The sequence below is a fragment of the Heloderma suspectum genome, chromosome 3 (genome assembly GCF_057233095.1).
Source record: "Heloderma suspectum isolate Gila_16-S chromosome 3, 16-S_ref, whole genome shotgun sequence".
NCBI lineage: Eukaryota > Metazoa > Chordata > Lepidosauria > Squamata > Helodermatidae > Heloderma > Heloderma suspectum.
This window is the reverse complement of record NC_139460.1, coordinates 1,107,003-1,130,550: the sequence shown is the minus strand read 5'-3', so window position 1 is coordinate 1,130,550 and position 23,548 is coordinate 1,107,003. Positions and strand designations below refer to the sequence as shown.

Genomic DNA, 23,548 nt, shown 5'->3' with positions numbered 1-23,548 from the left:
CCTGCACCTCCTCCTCCAAGTCATTAATACAAATACTGAGCACTGCAGTACCCCGCTAGTTACCTCTCCTCAGTTTGAGAAGGTCCCATTGATAAGCACTCTTTTGAGTCCAATTCTGTAGCCAACTGTGGATCCACCGGACCGTTGTTTCCTCTAGCCCACTTTGAGCTAGTTTGCTCATCAGGAGATCATGGGGCACTTTGTCGAAAGCTTTGCTGAAGTCGAGGTATATGATGTCTACAGCATTCCCACGGTCTACAAGGGAGGTGACTTGATCCAAAAATGAGATCAGATTTGTCTGGCAGGACTTGTTCTTGACAAATCCATGTTGGCTTTGAGTAATCACTGCATTGTTTTCAAGGTGCTTCCAGTTGGATTGCTTTATCATCTGCTCCAGAATTTTCCAGAGACTGATGTCAGACTTACTGTTCTGTAGTTCCCAGCTTCCTCCTTTTTGCCCTTTTTGAAGATAGGGACAACGTTAGCCCTCCTCCAGTCCTCTGGCACTTCCCCCTGCCCTCCATGATTTCTCAAAGAGAATAGACAGTTGTTCTGAGAGTTCTTCTGCCAGTTCCTTTATGACTCTAGGATGCAGTTCATCTGGCCCTGGAGATTTGAACTCAAAGTCATTAGGTGTTCCTTGATCATATGCCTATTGATCTCAAGCTGCAATCCTGCCCCTTCAGCCTGTACTTCGCCTTTGCCAGGGGGGTCATAGACCCTCTTTTGGGAGAAGACTGAGCCAAAGTTGGAATTGAGCACTTCTGCCTTTTCTTTGTCATCCGTTATCGTTTTGCCATCCTTATTTAATAGTTGAACCACCCTTTCTTTTCTCTGTCTTTTACTATGCACATAGCTGAAGAAAGCCTTTTTGTTGCTTTTAGCATCCCTTGCTAACCTCAGCTCATTCTCCGCTTTAGCCTTCCTGACACCATCCCTGTAATTCTGTGCTACCTGCCTGTCCTCTTCCTTTGCAGCTTGGCCTTCCTTCCACTTCCTATACGTGTTTTTTTTTTTTTTTCTGGTCATCTCTATGCTTTTTGTGAAGCCACATTGGCTTCTTCTGTTGTCTTCCACCTTTTCTTCTTGTTGGAATTGTGCCTTGAGCATTTCCTTTTTTAAAAACTCCCACCCATCTTGGACTCCTTTTCTTGTTAGGGTCGCTTTCCATGGGATCTTACTTATCATTGTTCTGAGTTTATTCAAATTGGCTTTCCTAAAACCCAGGGTACACATTTGGCTACACTTGGCTTTTGCTTCATTTAGAACCAAGAGCTCAAGTACAACATGGTCGTTTTCCCCCAGACTTCCTGTAACTGCTACTTTATCCACTAAGTCATCTCTGTTGGTTAGGATCAAGTCAAGGGTAGCTGATCCTCTAGTTCCTTCCTCTACTTTCTGTAGGAGGAAGTTATCCGCCACACAAGTCAGGAATTTCCTGGAGGAGCCATGTTTTGCAGAAGTTGTCTCCCAACAAATATCGGGGAAATTGAAGTCCCCCATGACTACAACATCATGCTTCCTTAAAACATTGGCTATTTGCTTTTCAAAAGTTTTATCCTCGTCTTCTCCTTGATTGGGTGGCCAGTTGTAAAATTCGGACCTCCAGGTTCCTTTTATTCTTTATATGTATTTAAGTATATGTTCTGCAACATATGGCCCCTCCAGGAAATTCCTGAATTCAGAGAGTAGAACAGAGGCTGGCTGAAAGGAAGCCAACGCTGGCCACTTCACAGTTCTGGCACTAGTTTGTACAGGGTCTCCTGATCCTTGCACGTTCATGCCTTGGATCAGCTGACCATCTGATCTCATTTTTGGATCAAGTCACCTCCCTTGTAGACCGTGGGAATGCTGTGGACATCACATACCTCGACTTCAGCAAAGCTTTCGACAAAGTGCCCCATGATATCCTGATGAGCAAACTAGCTCAAAGTGGGCTAGACGAAACAACTCTCAGGTGGATCCAAAGTTGGCTACAGAATCGGACTCAAAGAGTGCTTATCAATGGGACCTTCTCAAGCTGGGGAGAGGTAACGAGTGGGGTACCGCAGGGCTCAGTCCTGGGCCCGGTGCTCTTCCACATTTGTATGAATGACTTGGAGGAGGAGGTGCAGGGAATGCTGATCAAATTTGCAGTTGACACAAAATTGGGAGGGATAGCTAATACTTTGAGAGACAGAAACAAAATTCACAGTGATCTGGATAGACTGGAGCGCTGGGCAGAAAACAACAGAATGACATTGAACAGGGATAAATGCCAAGTTCTGCACCTAGGAAAAAGAAACCAAATGCACAGTTACAAGATGGGGGATACGTGGCTCAACCACACTACAAGCAAGAAAGATCTTAGAATTGTTGTCGATCACAAGCTGAAGATGAGCCAACAATGTGATGTGGCTGCAAAAAAGGCAAATGCTCTTTTGGGCTGCATTCATAGAAGCATCGCTTCCAAATCCCGGGAAGTACTAGTTCCCCTCTACTCAGCACTGGTTAGGCCTCATCTGGAGTCCTGTGTCCAGTTCTGGGCACCACACTTTAAGAAGGATGCAGACAAACTGGAGAGGGGTCAGAGGAGGGCAACAAAGATGATCAGGGGACTGGAAACAAAGCCCTCTGAAGAAAGACTGAAAGAACTGGGCATGTTTAGCCTTGAGAAGAGAAGACTGAGGGGAGATAGGATAGCACTCTTCAAGTGCTTGAAGGGTTGTCAGAGAGAAGAGGGCCAGGATCTCTTCTCCATCATCCCAGAGTGCAGGACACGGAATCACGGTCTCAAGTAACAGGAAGCCAGATTCCGGCTGAACATCAGGAGAAACTTCCTGTCAGAGCAATACGGCAATGGAACCAATTACCTGGGGAGGTGGTGGGCTCTCCCACACTGGGGGCGTTCAAGAGGAGGCTGGACAGCCACCTGTCAGGGATGCTCTGACTTGGATTCCTGCACTGAGCAGGGGGTTGGACTCGATGGCCTTGTAGGCCCCTTCCAACCCTATGATTCTATGACCAGAGAAGACAGCGAGGCGGATGTGCTGAGGTGGCACGTATGTGGGGGCGGTGGCTGGAATCTCTCCAGGGACCCCAAGTGGGAGGCGCTCAATGCAAGCCCCACATCTGGACGGCGCCTCCTGGCCTTTGCCAACACGGGCAGCAGCGGGGGCGGAGGCTCAGCGGGGGCCCTCAGGCAAGCAAGAAACCCAACTGTGCCATCCACAAAGTACAGCGGGGGGGGGGCGCAGGGCAGCAGCGGCGTTGCCCTCCTCTGGCCCACGGGGCGCGTGGACAGGGCCTGGGCCCCGCCGCCCTCAGCCCCTTCCTTCGCCGCCTCCGCCCGGGCCAGCTCCCCGCCCTCGCTCGCCCCGCTTTCCAGCCCTCACCAAGGCCGGCTCCGGGGTCAGGGAATCAGCCCCGGCCCTCCGCGCCGCTCAGCCGCGGCTGATCCCCCCTCGCTGCCTTGCTCGCCCGGCAGCGCCAGGGAGCGAGCCCCCCCGCACCCCCGCGGCGCCCGGCCCTGACGCAGCTTTGCCGGGGCGGCTTCGCGGGCGCCGCCCGCCCCGCGCCGCTCGGCGGGAGCGAGGCTCCGCCGCGGGAAGCGCTGGGGCCGCGGGCGGCGCGAGCGCATCTGGGGGCCGGGCCGGCCGAGGCCGCCAGGGACGCCGCGCCCGCTCGCGCCCCGCCGCCCGCTCCCTCGGCCCTGGCCTGGCCGTCTCGGGAGCCCCGCGCGTCGCCCCCTCCCGCAGGGAGACGGGCGCAGCGCCCCGGGGCCGGCTTTGCTCTCCGACGCAGCCCCGCCTCCCGCTCCTTCCCGCGCCCGGGGACCGGAGTGGCGGCTCGCGGGCCGCAGACGCCCGGCCCGGCCCGGCCCGGGGCCTTTCCGCCCGCCGCTTCCATGGCGTCGAGACCGTCCAGGCCGTCGCAGGCAGCCGCTGCGGAAGAGCCCTCCCCGCGCTTCTGCTGCGTGACGCTAAAAGCAAACAGCTGCAGAGACGCCCGCGTGGGCCGCGGGCCGCAGGCGGAATGAGCCAGAACCGGGGGGGGGGGGTCGGGCTACTGGGTCTTCTCAAGCAGGCGATGCCAAGAGGCCAGGGTTCATTGCGCCGGCTCACCTCCTTGGCTTCCCTTTGGCTAATCTTCAAAGGCTGCTGCTGCTGCTGCTGCCTTTCCGCCGGGAGAACTAGTTCGCAGCCCCAGCACAGCCTCGGCGCCTGCGATTTGGAGCCTTCCCAGCTCTGTATAATCCACAGAACGGTCCCCGTCTGCGGCATCGCTGATTTCGACGCTCTTGATCCAGGCCCCGCCCGCGAAGAGGAGGATCCCCCGGAACGCTCTCTAAGCCCCAGGTGCAGGGCCTCAAGCAGAACCACAAAGGGGCCGCTTCTGGCCCAAAAGGGTTCCTTGCTTCTGGCTTCCAAGCAAAGCCAAGGAAGGGGAAACCTGCACCAGAAGCCCTGTAGGCCCAGAAATGCGGAGGCCGTCAGAAGAAAAGTTGCCTTGACACTCTTTACGAGGGAGATCTGCAGTCTTTGGGGCTTCTCCGCGTTTGGATGCCGCCAAGACCCTGAAAGGGTGATGCAGACAGGTGTCGCGTTCTTTATTTCTGACCTGCGCTCCGCAAAAATGGGGTCCCCATAAACCTGACCCTTTGTTTCTCAGGCCAGCTAGGCGGTGGCCCAGCACACTACCGGTCCCAGGCCCCCCCCCCCGCTGTCTCATGAGCCTGCTGCCCTGTGGTGCAGCAGCTGTGGAATACTCCCAGTGAGGGGGCCTGACAGGCGCACCTTTCCTCCACCCTCTTGCACCGTCACCGCCTTTTCTTTCCATCCAGTCCAGCTCTTGTAGCTGTAACAGCAGCCTGCCTTGCAGACATTAAGCAGGGAGGGACATAAAGGGGATGGGGAAAGTGCCACTTAAGTTATGCCCGCCTCGCTCCACCTCCAGGAGGCTCCTGGCAGCCAAGAGCCCAGTAGAGGTCAGCCCCCGAAAGGGTCCCTCCTGTTGCAGGCTGACTCGCTTTCTCCGAGCATCCTGGATCGAGGCTGTTCGATGGCGTTGCCCCACTGGGGTCTCTGTGAGTGCTGAGCTGGCTGAATTCTTCTGGCCTGGGGGGCCTGAGCAACATGTACAGGGCAAGGGCGGGGTGGCATCAATTTTGGCAAGAACATGTCAAGGTCCAGGCCAGCCAAGAGACAGTCCAAGTGGGATCTCAGGTCTAGTCCAGGAGTGCACCACCGGCAGCCCTCCAAGGCCTTAACCGCAGCCCCCAGGGGGCCTTGACCCCACATTCCCTCCCCCAGATTTGCATAGAGATCACTCTTCCCTCACTGGAAACGGTGACCTGTGTAAGGATCACTGGAGAGGCGGTGGAGAAGCCCCCAGTAATCCTGATACAGATGGCCCTTTCTAAAACCTGTACCAGGATCACTGCAGGTGGGGCTGTGCATGTGTGTGTGTGCGCGCGCACGTGTGCGTGCACAAGGCCCTGACCCAGCATCGCATGCAGCCCTCGGAGCCCAGAAGATTGCGCCCCCTCTCCTTGTCGAGGCAGCAGGAGAGCCACAAAGGATGGGAGAGGACAGGAGGGGCAGGCCCTGGGGCAGGCCGGTGGGAGCCTCACAAGTGCAGGGCCAGGGAGGACAAAGCGCCACAAACAGGTGGACCAGGCCGAGAGGCAGGGCTTCCCCCTGGCAAAAAGGAGACCCTGGGTGGACTGGAGAGCCTTGGCCAGGAGGGCAGCCAAATGGATCCTGTTCTGCAGGACCGGCTCCTGCTGCCCAGCCCAGCCCCAAGCCACACTTCCCACTGTGCTCAGAGAATGGCCCCGGGGCAGGCGGGCTGCCCCGTGCTTAAGGAAGACCTTTCTTTGGCCGACTTCTGCGGGCTCGGCTTGCCCTCAGAGGGGCCTGGCCGGCTTTGCTGCAGGCCCCCACGGCAGCTCCCCATCCGCAGCGGGCCGGGGTCTCCTGGGCCCCGTGGGGTCAGGGGAGAGCCAGGAGCAGCAGAGTCGGGGCGCCCGGCTGCCTCTAGCCATCCCTGCTTGCTGGACAGGGCCCGGGGGGACGGGCCCCACGCTGGAGGGGCTGGCTCTCTCAACGCGGCGTGCTCCGCTCATCCCACGTGGTGCGCAAAGAGGTCTAGGGGAGGTGGAGGGAGGCAGGATGAGCCGTCCCAGCAAGGAGCACCTTCCTCCTGGCCGGGGGGGGGGGCTGCGCAGGAACCAAGCCCCCCAAGGAGCCGCCCTGCCCTGTGGGGGAAGCTGGCCTTGGCTCAGTCCCGGCGGCCCTTCCAGCCTCCTGGGGGCTCCTAGTTCCAAAGAAAGGCGTTCCTGGGGTGGTGGGCATGGGGGTGACGGGCCTCAGACATGATGGGGGCAAAGTCATTGGGCCCCCAAGGGGAAGCGGGGTGATCTGTGGGATAAGAAGACAAGCATAGAATAATTGCCACAGTGGCAATCTCCGTGGGCCAGCGGTCCAGGGCAGCCCCTGGGCACACAGCAGCCTTGGCCAGGCAGCTCTGCAAGGGGATCCCCCAGCACAGCCCCCTCCCTGGATGACCAGGTGGGAGCCGACTGGAGGAGCCCCCCTCCCATGGCCAGCTCATGCTCTTCCAGGAGGGATGCATGGCAGGCGGCCATGCGGCCGGCATGTCTGCAGCCCTGGGGTGCGTGTGGGGGAGGCCTGGAGTTTTCGAAGCAGGCCGGTCGCCGAATATTCCAGCTGGGAATAACGGAGCAGGGCTCACGTTCTCTTGCGCTGCGTTTCTGCCGCGGAAGTGACGCGGGGGGGGGGTCAGTGGCTCCTCCCCGCTCGCAGCCCTCCGGAGAGGACACCCCCCCTCAGCCCCGCCACACTGCAAGATGCAGTTCCGCTCCGTCGCCAGGTAAACAGCACCTGTGTCAACACCGGGCGGGCGCCTCCGGGGCAAACACCGCGTGCCTCTCGGGCCGGGGCACTGCTGGGAGACGTCCGCCCCGCTCATCGAAGAAGCTCCCTCCCCCACGCAAAGGCCCAGGAACGGGGGGAGGACTGTCGCCTCTGCTCGCCCCGGGGGGGTCTCGGAGCGGCCAGGGAGGGACGGGGCCTGGGTGGCCGATCAGCCCTCCCTCCAGCGGCCTGAGCTTCGGCCTTCTGGTAGCGCAGCTCCGGGATCTGTTCAAGTTATTTGCCTCCCGTCCTCAAACCCCCTCACAGCCGGTGGGAGAAAGGCACTCTGCACATGCCCAGAGGCGTACGTTCTGGGGTGGAGCCCACGAGGAAAGCCTGTTATGCCAGAGAAAAGGAAGCCGCGAACTCTGCCCGCGCTTGGGGCCGAGCGGGGTGAGCCCTGGCGAGGCGCTGCAAAGCTGCTCCGGGGCTAAGCCGCAGCCAGTGGCAGCCCCGCCCTCGGGAAAGGCGTGGACGGAGAAGCTGCCCGCCCGCCGAGCCGGGCTTCGCGTGGACGTCCCGGCCCTGCCCCGGAGCGTGTGCAGAGGCCCTTGCCGGGGGCGGAGGCTTGGCCGGCGCCGTCGGGGCGGCCCGAGTCAGGCGTGGCTAGGCCCTCCAGCCGCCGCCAGGGGGCGCTTGGCGGCCGGCCGCGCTCGCCGCTCGCCCCGGGGCTCGCCGTCGCTCCCGCCGGGCAGCCGGGCAGCCGGCGGCAGCGGCAGCGGCAGCAGCTCGGGAGCAGCCGCAGCAAGCGGCGGCGGCGGCGGCTCTTGCGCTGCGTCGGGGCCGGAGGCGTCCCCCCGCCCCGCCCCGCCCCGCCCCGCCCCCGCGCGCGACGCTGCGGGGATGGGCGCCCAGGGCGGCGGCGGCGGGCCGGGCAGCGGACCCTGAGAGGCGAGCTGCCGCTCCCCGCTGGCCCGCCGCCCAGCATGGAGGCGCCGCGGCCGCTCAACGAGTCGCTCCTTTGGCGGCCCGGCTCGGCCAACGGGAGCGCCTGGAACGGGACCGGCGGCGGCGGCGGATGCGACCCCTCGAGGAGGGCCCGTGGCGGCCACCGAGGTGAGGCGCTCGCGGCCCCTCCGGCTCCTCGGGGAACCTCGCCCCCGCACCTCCCGTAGCCCCCTCCCCGCTCCGAGAGCTGGCGCCCCAAAGCCGCGACCTGCGCGCTTTTGCCCGTGCGCCCCCCGACGCGCCCGCCCTCGCGGAAGCCGAGGGCCAGCTCTTAAGCCCCCCCTGGCCAGGTACGAAGCCTCGCAGCCTGACGGGGCGGGCAGGCCCCCCCACATGCCGCCTGCCAGAGGGACACGTCCCCGTCCTCCCCCTTTCCCCCTGCGGTGCCTCCTGCCTAGGCCGCCCCAGCTCTTTCTGCGGTGAAGCGCGGGGGGGGGACCCCGCTCTAGAGGACCGGGCACCATCTGCATCAGGTGGGCCGAGTGACGCTGCGTAAGAACAGAAGAGGAGCCCTGAGGCTGGGTCAGACCCCGGGCCCGAATAGTCCAGCAGTCTGAGTGCGCAGCGGCCAGCCAGCTGTCGAGCCGGACCCCCCAAGCAGGACACTAGCCAGCGCAACAGCCCCCTCCCGCCCGTGTTCCCCCAGCAACCGGTGTACAGAAGCATCCTGCCTCTGACGCTGGAGACAGCTCAGAGCCGGCAGCCGTTGTCGCAACTGTCCGTGTCGCAGCCGTGACACCCCCCACGTCCCACAGGCTGCAGCTCACCAGTCCCCCCCCACACCATTTCTCTGGTTGCTCTCGCGTCTGGCCTCTCCTTCCGTATCCTCCTCATTGCAGGGCCAGGCCAGGCCCTCTGCCATGGGACCTGAAGCATGCACAGAGTGCCTCCTCCTCCTCCACGGTCTCTTCCCACCCACCTGGAGTGCAGAGAGGGAGTCCCGGTTCCGTGAGGCGGAACCCTCTGGTGCCTCTTGTCCAGGAGCCAGCCAGCAGCCCCCCCCCCCTGCACCCTTAGCTGTCTCTGTTGCAGGGGCTGGAAATGAGGCAAGTGGGCAACCCTGGGCCAGGGCGGATCCTGTCCTCAACTGGGCACAGCAAACATGGCCTATGAATCTCATCCCCTTCAGGGCCTTCAGACAGTAAGTTTTCTAGAGTTAAAGGGAGGTGTATTGGGGGGGCGCCGTTGCTCCCTTTTCTGGGTCTGCAGAGTGGGGAGGGGGCTGGGAACCCCCATGGCTGTCCTGAGCATGAATCCAGGGAGCAGAACTTCCTCTGGACTGATTCACCCTGATCATCATGGCGTGGCTGCTGTGGGAGGAATGCTGCTGCCAGCCACACCCAGGCTTCTTTTGGTGGCCAGAGAGAACTTCCTCCAGCCCAGGGACCTGCAGCTGCTGCTGTGCCTCATGAGTCACCGTTAGCTCTGCGGCTCCACCTAAGAACGTAAGAAGAATGCTACTGGATCATACTAAGAGTCCTTCTAGTCCAGCATTCTGCTCACACAGTGGCCAACCAGCTGTCAACTGGGAACCCACGAGCAGAGCATGAGTGCAACAGCACCCTCCCACCCATGTTCCCCAGCAACTGCTGTACATAGCCTCACTGCCTCTGGTACTGGAGGTAGCACAGAGCCATCAGGACTAGTAGCCATCGATAGCCTTCTCCTCCTCCAGGAATTTGTCCAACCCCCTTTTAAAGGCATCCAAATGGGTGGCCATCCCTGCATCTGGTGATAGTGAATACCATAGTTTGACTATACGCTGTGTGAAGAAGTCCTTCCTTTGATCTGCCCTGAATCTCCCACCCATCAGCTTCGCAGGATGACCCCTTTGGGTTCTAGTATTTTGAGAGAGGGAGAAAAATGTCTCCCTATCCACATTCTGCACACCGTGCATAATTTTGTACACCTCTATCATGTCTCCCCTGACCCTCCTTTTTTCCAAGTTAAACAATCCCAGCTGTTGTAACCTTCCCTCATAGGGGAGATGCTCCAGCCCCTTGATCATTTTAGTCACTCTTTTCTGCATTTTCTCCAGCTCTACAATATCTTTTTTAGGTGTGGTGACCAGAACTGTACACAGTATTCCATGTGTGGATGCACCATAGATTTGTACAGGGGCAGTGTGATACTGGCAGTTTCATTCTTGGTTCCTTTTCTAATTATGCCTAACATGGAATTTGCCTTTTTTACAGCGGCTGCACACTGTGTTGACATCTTCACTGAGCTAGCTGTTCACCACAACCCCAAGATCTCTTCCCTGGTCAGTCACTGCTAGCTCAGATCCCATCCGGTTATACTTGAAGTTCGGATTTTTTTGCCCCAACGTGCATCACTTTACACTTGCTTACACTGAACTGCATGTGCCATTTAGATGCCCATTCTCCCAGTTTGGAGAGATCCTTTTTGACCTCTTCACAATCCCTTTTTGGTTTAACCACCCTAAATAATTTGGTGTCATCCACAAACTTGGCCACTTCGCTGCTCACTCCTAATTCCTGATCATTTATGAACAGGCTGAAAAGCAGTGGTCCTAATACAGATCCCTGTAGGACCCCACGATTTACTTCCCTCCATTGGGAGAACTTACCATTTATTCCTACTCTCTGCTTTCTGTTCTTTAACCAGTTACTGGTCCATAAGAGGACCTGTCCACTTATTCCATCACTGCTAAGTTTACTCAGGAGTCCTTGGTGAGGGACTTAGGCAGAAGCCTTTTGGACATCCAAGTAAACAATGTCTACTGGATCACCCCTGTCTACATGTTTATTGACACTCTCAAAGAACTCTAAAAGATTAGTGAGACAGGACTTACCTTTGCGGAAGCCGTGTTGTTTCTTTGTCAGCAGGGCTTGTCCTTTTGTGTTTTTATTGATTTCATTTTTTAATAATGCCTTCAACCAATTTACCCAGAACAGACATTAAGCTAACTGGCCTGTAATTTCCCAGATCCTCCCAGATCCGTTTTTGAAAATTGGTGCTACATTGGCCATCTTCCAGTCCTTTGGTACAGAGGCTGATCTTAGGGAGATGTTGCATATTTTGGTTAGAAGATCAGCAATTTCATATTTGAGTTCTACGAGAATTCTAGGATGGATGCCATCTGGACCCTGTGATTTATTTTCTTTCGATTTATCAATAAGGTTGAGAACTTCATCTTTTGTCACCACTATTTGCCTCAGTTCCTCAGACTCCCTTCCTGAAAACATGAATTCAGGCACAGGTATCTGTCCTACATCTTCTGCAGTGAAGACAGATTAAAAGAATTCATTCAGCTTCTCTGCAGTCTCTTTGTCCCCCTTCAATACTCCTTCAACTCCATTGTCATCCAATGGTCCAACTGCCTCCCTGGCTGGTTCCCTGTTTCTGATATATTCAAAGAATTCTTTATTATTGACATGGAATTGTTAGCAATATGCTCTTCAAAATGCTTGTTTGCATCTCTTATTGTCTGCTTGCATCGCCTTTGTGCAAGCTTGTGCTGCCTTTTGTTTTCCTCACTTGGGCAAGGCTTCCACTTTCTGAAGGAAGCCCTCTTTAGCTGGACTTCTATTGTTGTGGTTTTGAGTAATCTCCAAGCATTTTTGAAGGGATTTAATCCTCTTGACTCCCTCTTTTAACTTTCTTTTCACCAGCTCCCTCATTTTAGAGAAGTTTCCTGTTTTGAAGTCAAATGTGACTGTGTTGGACTTCCTGGGCAATTTTCCACTTAAATATATATTAAATCTGATAGCACTGTGATCACTGTTTCCAATTGGTTCAACAACATTTACATCTCATAGGTCCTGGGCAACACTATTCAGAATTAAATCCAGGGTCATCTCCCCTTTGGTTAGTTCCATGAGCAATTGTTCCAGAGCACAGTCATTTGGGGCATTGAGACATTTAATATTTGTTGTGACTACAATATGCATTTATCCAGCCATTGTGGAGGTAATTGAAGTTACCTGTTATTATAATCTTGTTTGGATGCGTCCCTGATCATATTTTGCATCTCAAGGTCACCCTGAGCATTCTGGTCTGGGGGACGATAGCATGTTCCTAGCACTAAATTAGTGTTTCAGCCCAGTATTGCCACCCATAGTGCTTCTGTGGAAGAGCCTACCCCTTTTAGGTGTTCTAGTTTGCTCGACACTGTGCCCTCTGTGACGCACAGGGCAACACCTCCCCCAGTACGCCCTTCCCTGTCCTTCCTGTAGAGTTTATATCCAGAGATGACTGTATCCCCCTGGTTCTCTCCACTCCACCAGGTTTCTGTAATGCCCACTATATCCAGGTTTTCCTTTAAAATCAAGCACTCCAACTCTCCCATTTTGGCTCAGAGGCTTCTAGCATTTGCATAGAAACACCTATACATGGTGTCCCTCCCCAGATGCCTGCAGCGTGTGCATCTTTTGCTATTGGGCAGTGGCCCCTTTCATTGGCTCTTATGTTCTACCATGTGCTCCTGGCCTATTTCCTCCCCTTCTACCTTTGGGCAATCAGAAACATTTTCATCGTCATCCCTTTCTTAACTTGAACCAGATGCTTCCCAGCTCCTGTCAGTTTTTCCCCAGGGTTGAGTTTAGAAACTGCTCTGCCACCCTTTTTAGGTTTAGCACCAGCAGTTTGGTTCCATTTTAGTTCAAGTGGGTCTTGTACAGGCCCAGCTTGTCCCAAAACGTTCCCCAGTGCCTAAAAATCTGAACCCCTTCTCCAGGCACCACCATCTCACCCACACATTGAGACTCCTTAGCGTCACCTGTCCAGCTGGCCCTGCATGTGGAACAGGTAGCATTTCAGAGAAAGCCACCGTGGTGGTCCTGGATTTCAGCCACCTACCTGGCAACCTAAATTTGGCTTCCAGGGCCTCCTGACTACATTTCCCCACATTGTGGGTACCATCATGGACCACGACCGCTGACTCCACCCCAGCGCTGTCTACTAGGCTATCTAGACGGCGCGTGATATCCGCAACCTTGGCACCAGGCAGGCAATTCACCACGTGCTCCACACGCCCATCACAAACCCAGCTGTCTGTGTGCCTAATGATGGAATCCTCCCCACCACAAGCCCCCTTCCCCCGGAGGCACGTCCCTGGTGCGAGAGGACATTTGTTCGTCTTCTGAGGAGCGGGTCCCATCTAAGGGGTCAGTTCCTCCCTTCCCCAAGACCTGCCTTCTCCATGGCAGCAGAGGAGCTGGCACCCGGGAGTGGGACACAGCGAACGGGTCCCCGGGTCACCCGCCAGCCTCTCTGCCTCTCCCAGCTTCTCCAGGTCAGCAACCTGGGCCTCAAGGGAGCGCCCCTGTTCCGGAGAGCCAGGCGCTCTTACACCGAGCACACCCCCACGACATCCGCCCAGCAGGCAGACGGTCGTAGCCGTGGCGCTCAGTGCCATGCGCTGGACAGCCCCCTGCTGGATTTCTGCCTTCTAGGCAAGGAGGGCCTCCAGTTCCCGCTGGGAAGTTCCAGTCCCCCCCCTGGGGGGGCTTTCTAGCTTAGGAAAAAAGCAGTTTGGGGAGGACATGGTGGGGTTGCAAAGTGATGTCTGGCGTGGAGACGTTTTCCTCCCTCTCCCACAATTCTAGAACCCCAACGGGGCCATCCCACAAAGTTGTGGAGGGGCCCCAGGAGTTCACACAACACGCGGCTGTGCAGTGGGGTCTCTGGAGTCCCTGGAGGAGCACTGGGTCTCAGTGGCCGCTTGTCCCGAGGCCATATGCGGCCTTCAGCATCACAGAATGGCAGGGCTGGAAGGGGCCAATAAGGCCATCGAGCCCCACCCCCGGGGCAGTGTGCCTCTGTGCACCAGTGGTTGGGGACAGGAAGGGGACCAGGGCTGCCCGTGCCCTCCTGGGCTCCCTGTCAGCCAGCAGGCTTCCCGGTGGGATGAGAGCTCATTGACCACCACGCAAAACAGGCTGCTGGACTTGAGAGGGCAGGTCCAGCCTCAGGGCTGTTCTAGGGGTCCTACTATGTCCTTAGCCAACTTCAGATCCTCCTGGGTTGATCCAGAGGATGTATTTGGTGAGGAAGGCCCTGGCTCGGGTGGGGGGGTCTCTGGCACGAGAGGGTGCAGGACAGTCTCTCTGGGGGCTCCCCCTCCTCTGGCACACATTCATTAGAACGCATGTCCTTGGGAGCCTGGGGGCAGGCGGGCGGACAGCGTCCCCCCTCTGCCTTCCTGGTGCTGTGTGTGCACAGGTGCACACACCGGCACCTCCCCACATAGCGCGCTCCCCACTTTCTGGGGCCTGTCATGGCGGGCTGCCTCCGCTCCTGCGGCTCCGCGCCCATCTCCGTGTGGCACAGCTGGCGGCCGAGCACCTCCTTATCAGCAGCATCCAGCCTCTGGGCAAACAGCGTCCTCGTCCTCGGGAGGGTGCGCGAGGCAGCCCCTGGAGGCGGGGAGGGGCCTGGGGAGCAGGCCTGCGGGGAGGGGGCCGGTGTGCGCTGGCGTAGGGAGCCGTCCAACCCTGGCAGCAGGTGGGCCACCCGCCAGCCTCCGCAGCTCTGCGGCTGCCCGTTCTGGGGCCGGAGGGGCCTCGGAGGCAGCAAGGGCGGCGGCGGCATGTTTGCGGCGGGGCGGGGCGGGGCGGGGCGGGGGGCTGCCAGCAGCTGTTGGAGAAGGTCAGGCAGCAGGAAGATGAGCGGGGCGCAGCAGAGGGAGCCCCGGGAAGCCCGGAGGGGCATGGCGCAGTACCCTCGCCTGTGTGGGGCGGGCGGCAGGAGGAGAGGGTGGATGGATCCATGTGACTTCCAAACTCTTCTCCGACAAACAAAGGACCCCGCTGGTTTCTGGACTGCAGTGTGCAGGAGCGAGCAGAGAACACCAAGGTTTGTGTCCAACGTTAGTCCCATTCACTTCAGTGGGTCTACTCTAAGCACGACTCGCATTGGATGGCACTCCAAATGACTTGCACAAGGAAGCCAAGCTGCACATTGCAGAGGGAGACAAAGGCCGGTTTCCTGCCCTCCGGGGTGGCCGTTGGAGTCGGAGGGAGGCCGGCCGGCAGCTCTCGCCCAGCAGTGGCCGTCTCTTCCGTCGCTGCCCTCCCCCCCCCCCCCAGGTGCCGCTGTTGCCTCTCTGGGAACTGCTCTCCAGGCCAGCCTGCCCCTCCTCCCCATCCACTCCGTGGTCCCAATCCCCAAGGGAGGGCTCACGGTGCCTCTCCTCCTTTTCTCCTCAGAGCTAGATGTCACGGTGCGGGTCCTCCTCTACTCGGTGATTTTCCTCCTCAGTGTTTTTGGGAATGTGCTCATCATTGTGGTCCTGGCGATGAACAAGCGGCTGCGCACCGTCACCAACTCCTTCCTGCTCTCACTGGCGCTCAGCGACCTCATGATGGCCGTCTTCTGCATGCCCTTCACCTTCATCCCCAACCTGATGGGCAATTTTGTCTTCGGGGAGCTTATCTGCAAGGCCATGGCCTACCTCATGGGTGGGTGCTCCTGCCCTGGCCCCACTGGGGGTGGGGGGCTCTGGTCCCCCCTTTCTCGCTCTTGCTGGTTTCCAGCAGGGGTGCCGCAAAGCCAGCTTGGCCACCTGCCTAACGTCCCACGAGGTTTGGTCCCAAATGTTGCCTGTTTCTGGCCAACCTGAACACAGAAGCATGAAAGAGGGTTGAACAGTGCCATCCAAAGCCACCTTTGCGTTCAGCTGGTGGCTGTCCTCCCTTCTCTAAGGGAAGCCCCCGGGCTGCTGGTTCTCCTCCGCTTCCGTTGGCACCTTCAGGAGCGGAGCCCACGTCAGATGCAGCCCCGAGTTGCTGTGGCAAGAGGGGGAGGTGTCCCTGCTTCTCTGCCCCCCTTGGAGGAAGGGGTGTTGCTTGCTGGGGGTGGATCTCAGGCAGCCCCGGGCTCTGTGCAGCTGACTCCCCCCTCCCCCCCAGGGATGTCGGTGAGCGTCTCCACCTTCAGCCTGGTGGCCATTGCCATCGAGCGCTACAACGCCATCTGCAACCCGCTCCAGTCCCGTGTGTGGCAGACGCGGTCCCACGCCTACCGGGTCATTGCTGCCACCTGGCTGCTCTCTGCGCTCCTCATGCTGCCTTACCCTGTCTACAACACCACCAGCACCCAGCCCTCCTGCCCAGACATCTCCAAGTGCAGCCTCATCTGGCCTCGGCGCTACGTTGAGCAGGCCTGGTGAGTCATGGTGGCCAGAAGGAGGGGATGTGGGGCACTGGGGAGCCGTGCATCCTGGGAATGGGTCTAGGCAGGTAGAACGATGCCAGGGGATGCACCCACAGAGCGGTGTGCACTTTTGTATGCAACGTTCTCGCTGTGCTCACCCCGTGCAGTGGTACAGAGCCAAAATGGACAGGTCTCTGCCCCCAAGGACTTCCAGCCTAAGCAATGCTTGTTCCCAGACATACCCCAAAGGCTGCATTGCAAGCTTTCTTGCACATATCTTGCTATTGGGAGGGCTGGTTTTCTCCCCTTCTAAACAGCTCCTCCGGCTTTCACCAGAGTCATTATGGGATATGGAGAGACATGGCAGGATTGAAGCAATCTTGATGCCAAATACAATTAATGCTGACATACTTGGCGGACAGGTTGTGGATTTTGCCTGGAGACAAAGTCATTTTAAAGAGAGCTGTTGAGGGGGGCAGGAGGGTACCCACTTAGTTCTTCCCTCCCTTACCTCTGGCCAAGCAGGTTTGGGGGAAATGCAACCGCCTCTTTCCCAGAGATAGCAACAAGATGAGCACCCATGCTGCAAGCAGCAAGCCCCCTTTGAGACCCCCTCCAGCTCTCCGTGGGGTAGAGGGAGGGCGATTGAAGACAGATGCTGTATTCTATGAGAGCTCATGGTGGGTTTTTGCCCAAGCACTTCATTTGCCTCACCCACATACAGAGTTGCATTTGACATCCATCTGAGGAGCAATTTTCTATCTGAAATACATATGACAAAATTGCCAAAATCTGTGTTGCTGTAACACCTTTATTAGGCCAGCCAAAAGACTACCAAAAAATCTTGCAAGCTTTTGAGATCCCCAGATCTCTTCAGCAGACAAGATTGTATAAAAGTCTGCAGGGGGTGGGAGGGGGGAGAGGTGACTAGATCATAGAATCATAGAATAGTAGGGTTGGAAGGGCCCTATAAGACCATCGAGTCCAACCCCCTGCTCCATGCAGGAATCCAAGTCAGAGCATCCCCGACAGATAGCTGTCCAGCCTCATCTTGAATGCCTCCAGTGTGGGAGAGCCCGCCACCTCCCCAGGGAATTGGTTCCATTGTCATATTGCTCTAACAGTCAGGAAATTTTTCCTGACGTTCAGCCAGAATGTGGCTTCCTGTAAGTTGAGCCCATTATTCCGTGCCCTGCATGCTGGGATGATTGAGAAGAGATGGTGATTGCTTTCCAATGTATAGAAGCTTCCACAGCAGGTAGGGATGGGTGGAACCCCTACCTTTTGTTCCGGGGGGGGGGGTTCTGCTGGGGGGGAGGTGATCCGTCCCTCCTGCCAGAATCCTCTTGGGCCAGCGCCGCTCTGCAGTGATTCCACAGAGCCAGCCGCCAGCTCCATATCACCAGCAATACGGGCAGCCGCCATTGCCGTACCGTATTGGGCTGACTCCAGACACAAATGGCGTCCACTACACCATTTGTGGCCATAAAGCTCTTAGATTAAGCTAAATGCAGCCGTAAATAGCTGCATTTAGCTTAAATTAAGGGCTTTACGGCTGCAAATGGTGTCTGCTATGCCATTTTCGTCTGTGGGTTTTCCCGTGATAGGCTAGCCATTTATGGCTGCATTTAGCTTAAATCTAAGAGCTTTACAGCTGCAAATGGCGTAGGGGACGCCATTTGCATCTGGAGTCTGCCTCAGCCAGCGATACAGCACGGCAACGGCAGCCATATTGCTGGTGCTCCGGAGCTGCCTGCGGGGAGGATCCAGCCAGGGAGGCTTCCACGGGGAGGCGGAGGTAAGGGATCCTTTCCGCCACGGACTCCGGAGGCTGGATTCCTTTGAATCCGGCCTCACTGGGGTCCATGCCAGAATTCTCTGACATAACAGCAGGTTACAAAAGAACATATTAAACACAAATAGTTCAAAAAATAATAAAACCAAAGCTGCTCCAGTGATTTGGTGAAGAGATTTGTGGGTGACATCACGGGTTGTAGCCAATAGGTGCCTTCCACAACCAGCTTGTCCCCAATTCAGACTGTCCTGCTTTGACTGTAGGAAACTGACTGCGCTGAACTCAGCAGACATTCAAGCCTACAGGTGAATATCCAGTGGGGTTCAGGCTACAACAGAGGTGGTCTAAATCCAGGTGGAAGTCAGAACACAGGCAGGCAGGCAGGCAAAGAGGATCAAGCAACAGCAACAATGGTCCAGGTAACAAGCAAAAGGTCAAACACAGTAGATCAGTCAGGTACATTATGCAGTCCAGAAAGGGTTGTTAGGCAGTCCAGAAGGTCAGGAAAGAGAGCATCAATCACAGGGCAAGGTGCACAGCCCAGAGGCTGGATGGGCAATGTTCCAAAACTGGTTAAATCTACAGTGAAGGCTTTTAACCCCCAAAGCCTGCTAAGCTAACCCAGAACTCAGTGGCAGTAATCGGAGCTCCCTGTTCGGAGCCCTGCTCCTGAGGAGTCCTTCTCTGCAAGCAAGCGCTCCTTCTCCCAGGGGCCCTGCTGGCCTGTTGCTTGAGGCAGAGACGCTCCCGGGAGTCAGCGGGTGGCTCAGCCTCTGCCTTGGAGGCCGAGTCCCCTCCTGACAGGGGTGGCTCTGCCGCCGCCTCCCCAGAGGGCTCATGTTCCTGTGGCCTGCAGCAGTCCCTGGTCTGGGGTGCCCAGGGCTCCTGGAGCTCTTCCTGAGGAGCACTTCTCCAGTGGGGCGCAATACAGGCTGAACCATGTAGGAAATGGATTTGTCAAGAACAAGTCCTGCCAGACGAATCCGATCTCATTTTTGGATCAAGTCACCTCCCTTGTGGACCGTGGGGATGCTGCGGACATCATATACCTCGACTTCAGCACAGCTTTCGACAAAGTGCCCCATGATCTCCTGATGAGCAAACTAGCTCGAAGTGGGCGAGATGAAACAACGATCCGGTGGATCCACAGTTGGCTACAGAATCGGACTCAAAGAGTGCTTCTCAATGGGACCTTCTCAAACTGGGGAGAGGTAACGAGTGGGGTACCGCAAGGCTCAGTCCTGGGCCCGGTGCTCTTCAATATTTTTATTAATGACTTGGAGGAGGAGGTGCAGGGAATGCTGACCAAATTTGCAGATGACACAAAATTGGGCGGGATAGCTAATACTTTGGAAGACGGAAACAAAATTCACAGTGATCTGGATAGACTGGAGCACTGGGCAGAAAACAACAGAATGACATTGAATAGGGATAAATGCCAAATTCTGCACCTAGGAAAAAGAAACCCAATGCACAGTTATAAGATGGGGGATACGTGGCTCAACCACACTACAAGCGAGAAGGATCTTGGAATTGTTGTCGATCACAAGCTGAATATGAGCCAACAATGTGATGTGGCTGCAAAAAAGGCAAATGCTCTTTTGGGCTGCATTCATAGAAGCATCGCTTCCAAATCCCGGGAAGTACTAGTTCCCCTCTACTCAGCACTGGTTAGGCTTCATCTGGAGTACTGTGTCCAGTTCTGGGCACCACACTTTAAGAAGGATGCAGACAAACTGGAGAGGGTTCAGAGGAAGGCAACAAAGATGATCAGAGGACTGGAAACAAAGCCCTATCAAGAGAGACTGAAAGAACTGGGCATGTTTCACCTTGAGAAGAGAAGACTGAGGGGAGATATGATAGCACTCTTCAAGTCCTTGAAAGGTTGCCACAGATAAGAAGGCCAGGATCTCTTCTTGATCATCCCAGAGTGCAGGACACGGAATAATGGGCTCAAGTGACAGGAAGCCAGATTCCGGCTGAACATCAGGAAAAACGTCCTGACTGTTAGAGCAACACGACAATGGAACCAGTTACCTGGGGAGGTGGTGGGCTCTCCCACACTGGAGGCCTTCAAGACGAGGCTGGACAGCCATCTGTCAGGGCTGCTCTGACTTGGATTCCTGCATTGAGCTGGACTCGATGTTGGAGTCCAATTGAAGTTGGACTCGATGGCCTTGTAGGCCCCTTCCAACCCTACTATTCTATGATTCTATGAAATTTGCAGAATTGTGGCTTGTTTGTTTTTGGAGTTTGCCTCAGGGCTGGGAAAGAATGGGATGTGCTGGCCTTGCATTTCCCCAATGAGCAAACAGCTGGATGGCCACAAGAAACTGGGCTGTGGGCTCCTAAGAGGCCCAGTGGATGAAGGGGTCCAGTGCTGCTGCGGTGGCTTCCTTTGGGAGATGCAGGATGGAGGTTTCATAATCCGGAGGGGGCTGTGTGCTTGTCTTCATAGGGTAATGTTGCCCCTCCCCTCCCCCCGCCCCCCACCAGGTACGTGCTGCTCCTCGCCACTCTCTTCTTCGTCCCGGGGCTGGTGATGATCGTGGCTTATGGCCTGATTTCCCGTGAGCTCTACAGGGGCATCCAGTTTGAGATAGATCTCACCCGTCAGGCCAAAGGTGTGTATACGGGGGGGGGGGGAAGGGAAAAGCCCAGCTTTCTGGGTGATCACTGGGTGTGATCAGAAGCAAGCTCATGATCTCAGCTGAAGAGCAAGTGGCCCTCTCTAGGGCAGAGGCAGGGATGGTGAATCCGGGCTTGAGAGTGAGTGTGTGATTTGGGGGACCACGGGGTGCTGTGGACACCACAGATCTTGGTCTCTGCCAAACGCAGGACGCTCTCGTGGTCCAAGGGATGGAGGGAGCTGCAGCCCACTCCGCAGGGCTGTCCTTGGGCTGCTGCTGAGGATGTGCAGCTGGCCAGACCTGCCTGTACCTGCCACGGGACAGTCTGCACAAGGGTTTGCTCTGCTGGCCTGTGAGAGCCCATGTAAGAGTTCAGGGATGCAAAGTGTTTATGGGGACCTCTGTAGGCCAGGGATGGGGAACCTCCACCCCGTGGGCCTGATTCACCTCACAAAGGCCAGATCCTTCTGGGGGTGGGCGTGGCCTCCTCGCCCCACCCCTTGAAGAAGTCCCCACTGCTGCCTCCTCCAACTGGAGAGAAAAGCAGGGATTCCACTGCTGGCTGCACCCCTCCCAAGGCTGCGCGGCATTTAGGGTAGCCCCTGTTGTTCTCCCAGTCACAGTGGGGATCCAGCTCTGTGCGCCACGTGATAGTCACATGCTGCCCTGATCAGGATGGGGTTCAAAGGAGGCACCGCCTGAGTGAGCCCCCATGCGCTCCTCATTGTCCCGATCAGGATGGTGGATAGTGCGCAAGGACGACATGCCCCACTCAGCTGGTGCTCTAGGGAACTGCTCCTCCTGGCACTGGCGGAGTCCCTTTCTCCCTGCAGAGCGAAGCAGAGAACTCCATGTCTCTCCCTGCACGGGGGGGGGGGGGCTTTGTGGCAGGTCCATGCCCCCTGACATAGCCCAGCCTGCCCCATTGGTCCAGGGCAGCAATTTGGCCCCTGGACCAAAATAGGTTCCCCAGCCCTGCTGTTGGCAATGGAGAGTCTCCGTCGGTGGGTCTGCGGCTTCTGTCTCCAGAGGGGCAGTGGGGCAGCCAGCCACTCTCCCTTCCCAACAGGAGTTGTTCTCTTGGCCCCAGCAAAATTACCACTGAAGGAAGTCTCCCAGCCAGCTCTGTGGCTCCTTCCATGATGGGTCATTGTGGTCTTGTTGAGGTCCCCTGGGGGGAATGTGTGGGGAGGGGTGTAGCTCAGTGATGGAGCCCCTGCTTTGCATGCAGAAGGTTCCAGCCTCCACCCCCAGTAGCATCTCCAGGTAGGGCTGGGAAAAACTCTTCCTGAAACCGCCATGGCTGCCAGGCAGTGTCAGTCACGCTGGACCAATGGGGTGACGCTGTCTGAGGCAGCTTCCAATGTTCCTCCGTGTGGCCCCCCAGATGTTGTTGGACTGCAGCTCCCATCAGCCCCAGCCAGCATAGCCAAGGGTGAGGGATGCTGGGAGTTGCAGTCTGAGGATATCTGGAGGGCCATTTGTTCCCGAACCCTGCTCTTGACAACATCTGTGCCCGCTTTGGGCTGGAAGCCGAGGAACACCCCGGAGTCGCCCTGCCACCACTCTGCCCCCCCCCTTTCCCAGGCAGGCTTTTGCAAGGGCACGGTGATGCTGGTGGAGCCCTGCTTCCGGGAGTAGCTGGCAAGTCATGTCTGCCCCCCACGCGTCCATCCACAGCAGCGGCCCAGCAACACTCCTGCCTGTGGCTGGCAGCCCTGCCTTGTGCACCTTGTCTGCACGTGTAGCATCCTCCCATGCCCGTGCCGAGGGACGTGGTGCTGGGCCCCAGGTGCCAGCAGCCTGCGAGAGCAGGGTGGGATGAAGCCCCTGGGAACTGGACACAGAGGGAGCTTGCTGTTGCATCGCGTTGGCTCAGTCAAACTACGTTTTACTCAAATGTATGTTGTCAGTTGCTTAATCCCATTTCAGGAGATGTTAACATGGCTTTGGACGAGGGCTGTTTCCCACGAGCAAGCCTGTGGCTGTCTGCCTGAGCGTCTGGGAAGGGGCAGGGGTGGCATATTGACCCACTTTCACTGTATGCTTTGTCTGTGTTCCTCAGCTCAGCAGAATGGGGGCACTGGGCCCCTGGCCCCTTGCGAGGAGGGGGATGGCTGCTACATCCAAGTGCCCCGGCCTGCAGGGGGTGCTGTGGAGCTGTCTGTCCTGGTGCCAGAGGACAGCGCCAAGCAGGAGCGGGCCCGCATTAACAGCTCAGAGGCCAAGCTGGTGGCCAAGAAGCGAGTCATCCGCATGCTGGTGGTGATTGTGGCCGTGTTCTTCGTGTGCTGCTTGCCCATCAACGTGGCCAACGCGTGGCGTGCCTTCGAGCCCCTAGCCGCCATGAGGGCTCTCTCTGGGACGCCCATCTCCTTCATCCACCTGCTCCTGTACACCTCTGCCTGCGTCAACCCCTTCATCTACTGTTTCATGAACAAGCGCTTCCGCAAGGCCTTTGCCGTCACCTTCTCCTGCTGTGGCCCACCCTGCCCCCGCCCCCGCCCCCCAGAGGATGAGGCCACCGCTACAGGGGCCTCCCTGTCCAAATTCAGCTACACCACTGTCAGCAGCATCGGGGGGCCCTGACCCACTGCCCCCAGCTCCACAGGTCCATTTCCTGTGTGCTGCCAGATTCATTATCCTTGGGAACCTCGACCTCTGCCTGCCAGCCCAAGTTTCTCTGTCTTCTCCTTGAGCATGGGACAGAAAGGGACCAGTCTCGTAGTGCTTCAAAGGGACTGGATTTGAGCAGCAACCTTGGGATGACTGCGGTGGGGTGGGGGTGAGGAGGAGCCAAGCTCTGCAATGGCACCTGTCCCCTGCCCCCATTTGACAGGGGCATAACAGGAGCCATATTAAGCTGGTGGTCTTTCCCAGAGTTGCTGCCAAAGCAGGAATGCCAGAGCTCTGCAGGCGCCCTTCAGTCAACAGAGCTCCCCAGCGGCCTCCCACCCAGGACAGAAACACACTTTCCTTGTCCTCCCCCTGCCCCCACCATCATCCAGACGGTGCTTGCTTTTGACTTGAATCTCTCTTACCGCCCACTGCCATGTTTCTCCCGCCCATCTCCTTAGACTGCTGTGGGATCTTCTCAAAGTGGGGAGAGGGGATGAGCAGGGTACCACAGAGCTCAGTCC

General features: G+C 57.3%; 2 protein-coding genes across 3 annotated transcripts in view; one reads left to right on the top strand and one right to left on the bottom strand.

Moving 5' to 3' along the window:
• The window catches only part of LOC146349164 (uncharacterized), a 225,069-nt gene that overhangs the window by 151,922 nt on the left and 49,599 nt on the right, over positions 1 to 23,548 (bottom strand). The gene's annotated exons all lie outside the window — the stretch shown is intronic.
• On the top strand, positions 7,844 to 22,997 carry CCKBR (cholecystokinin B receptor). Of its 2 annotated transcripts, none has more exons than XM_084841560.1 (5): positions 7,844 to 7,961; positions 15,038 to 15,289; positions 15,740 to 15,995; positions 20,275 to 20,402; positions 22,474 to 22,997. In XM_084841560.1, exons 1-5 carry the CDS (start codon positions 7,844 to 7,846, stop codon positions 22,995 to 22,997), a joined length of 1,278 nt encoding a protein of 425 aa, XP_084697686.1. The 2 variants fall into 2 exon arrangements, with proteins under 2 accessions (XP_084697686.1, XP_084697685.1); XM_084841559.1 differs by having other exon boundaries at positions 7,844 to 7,973.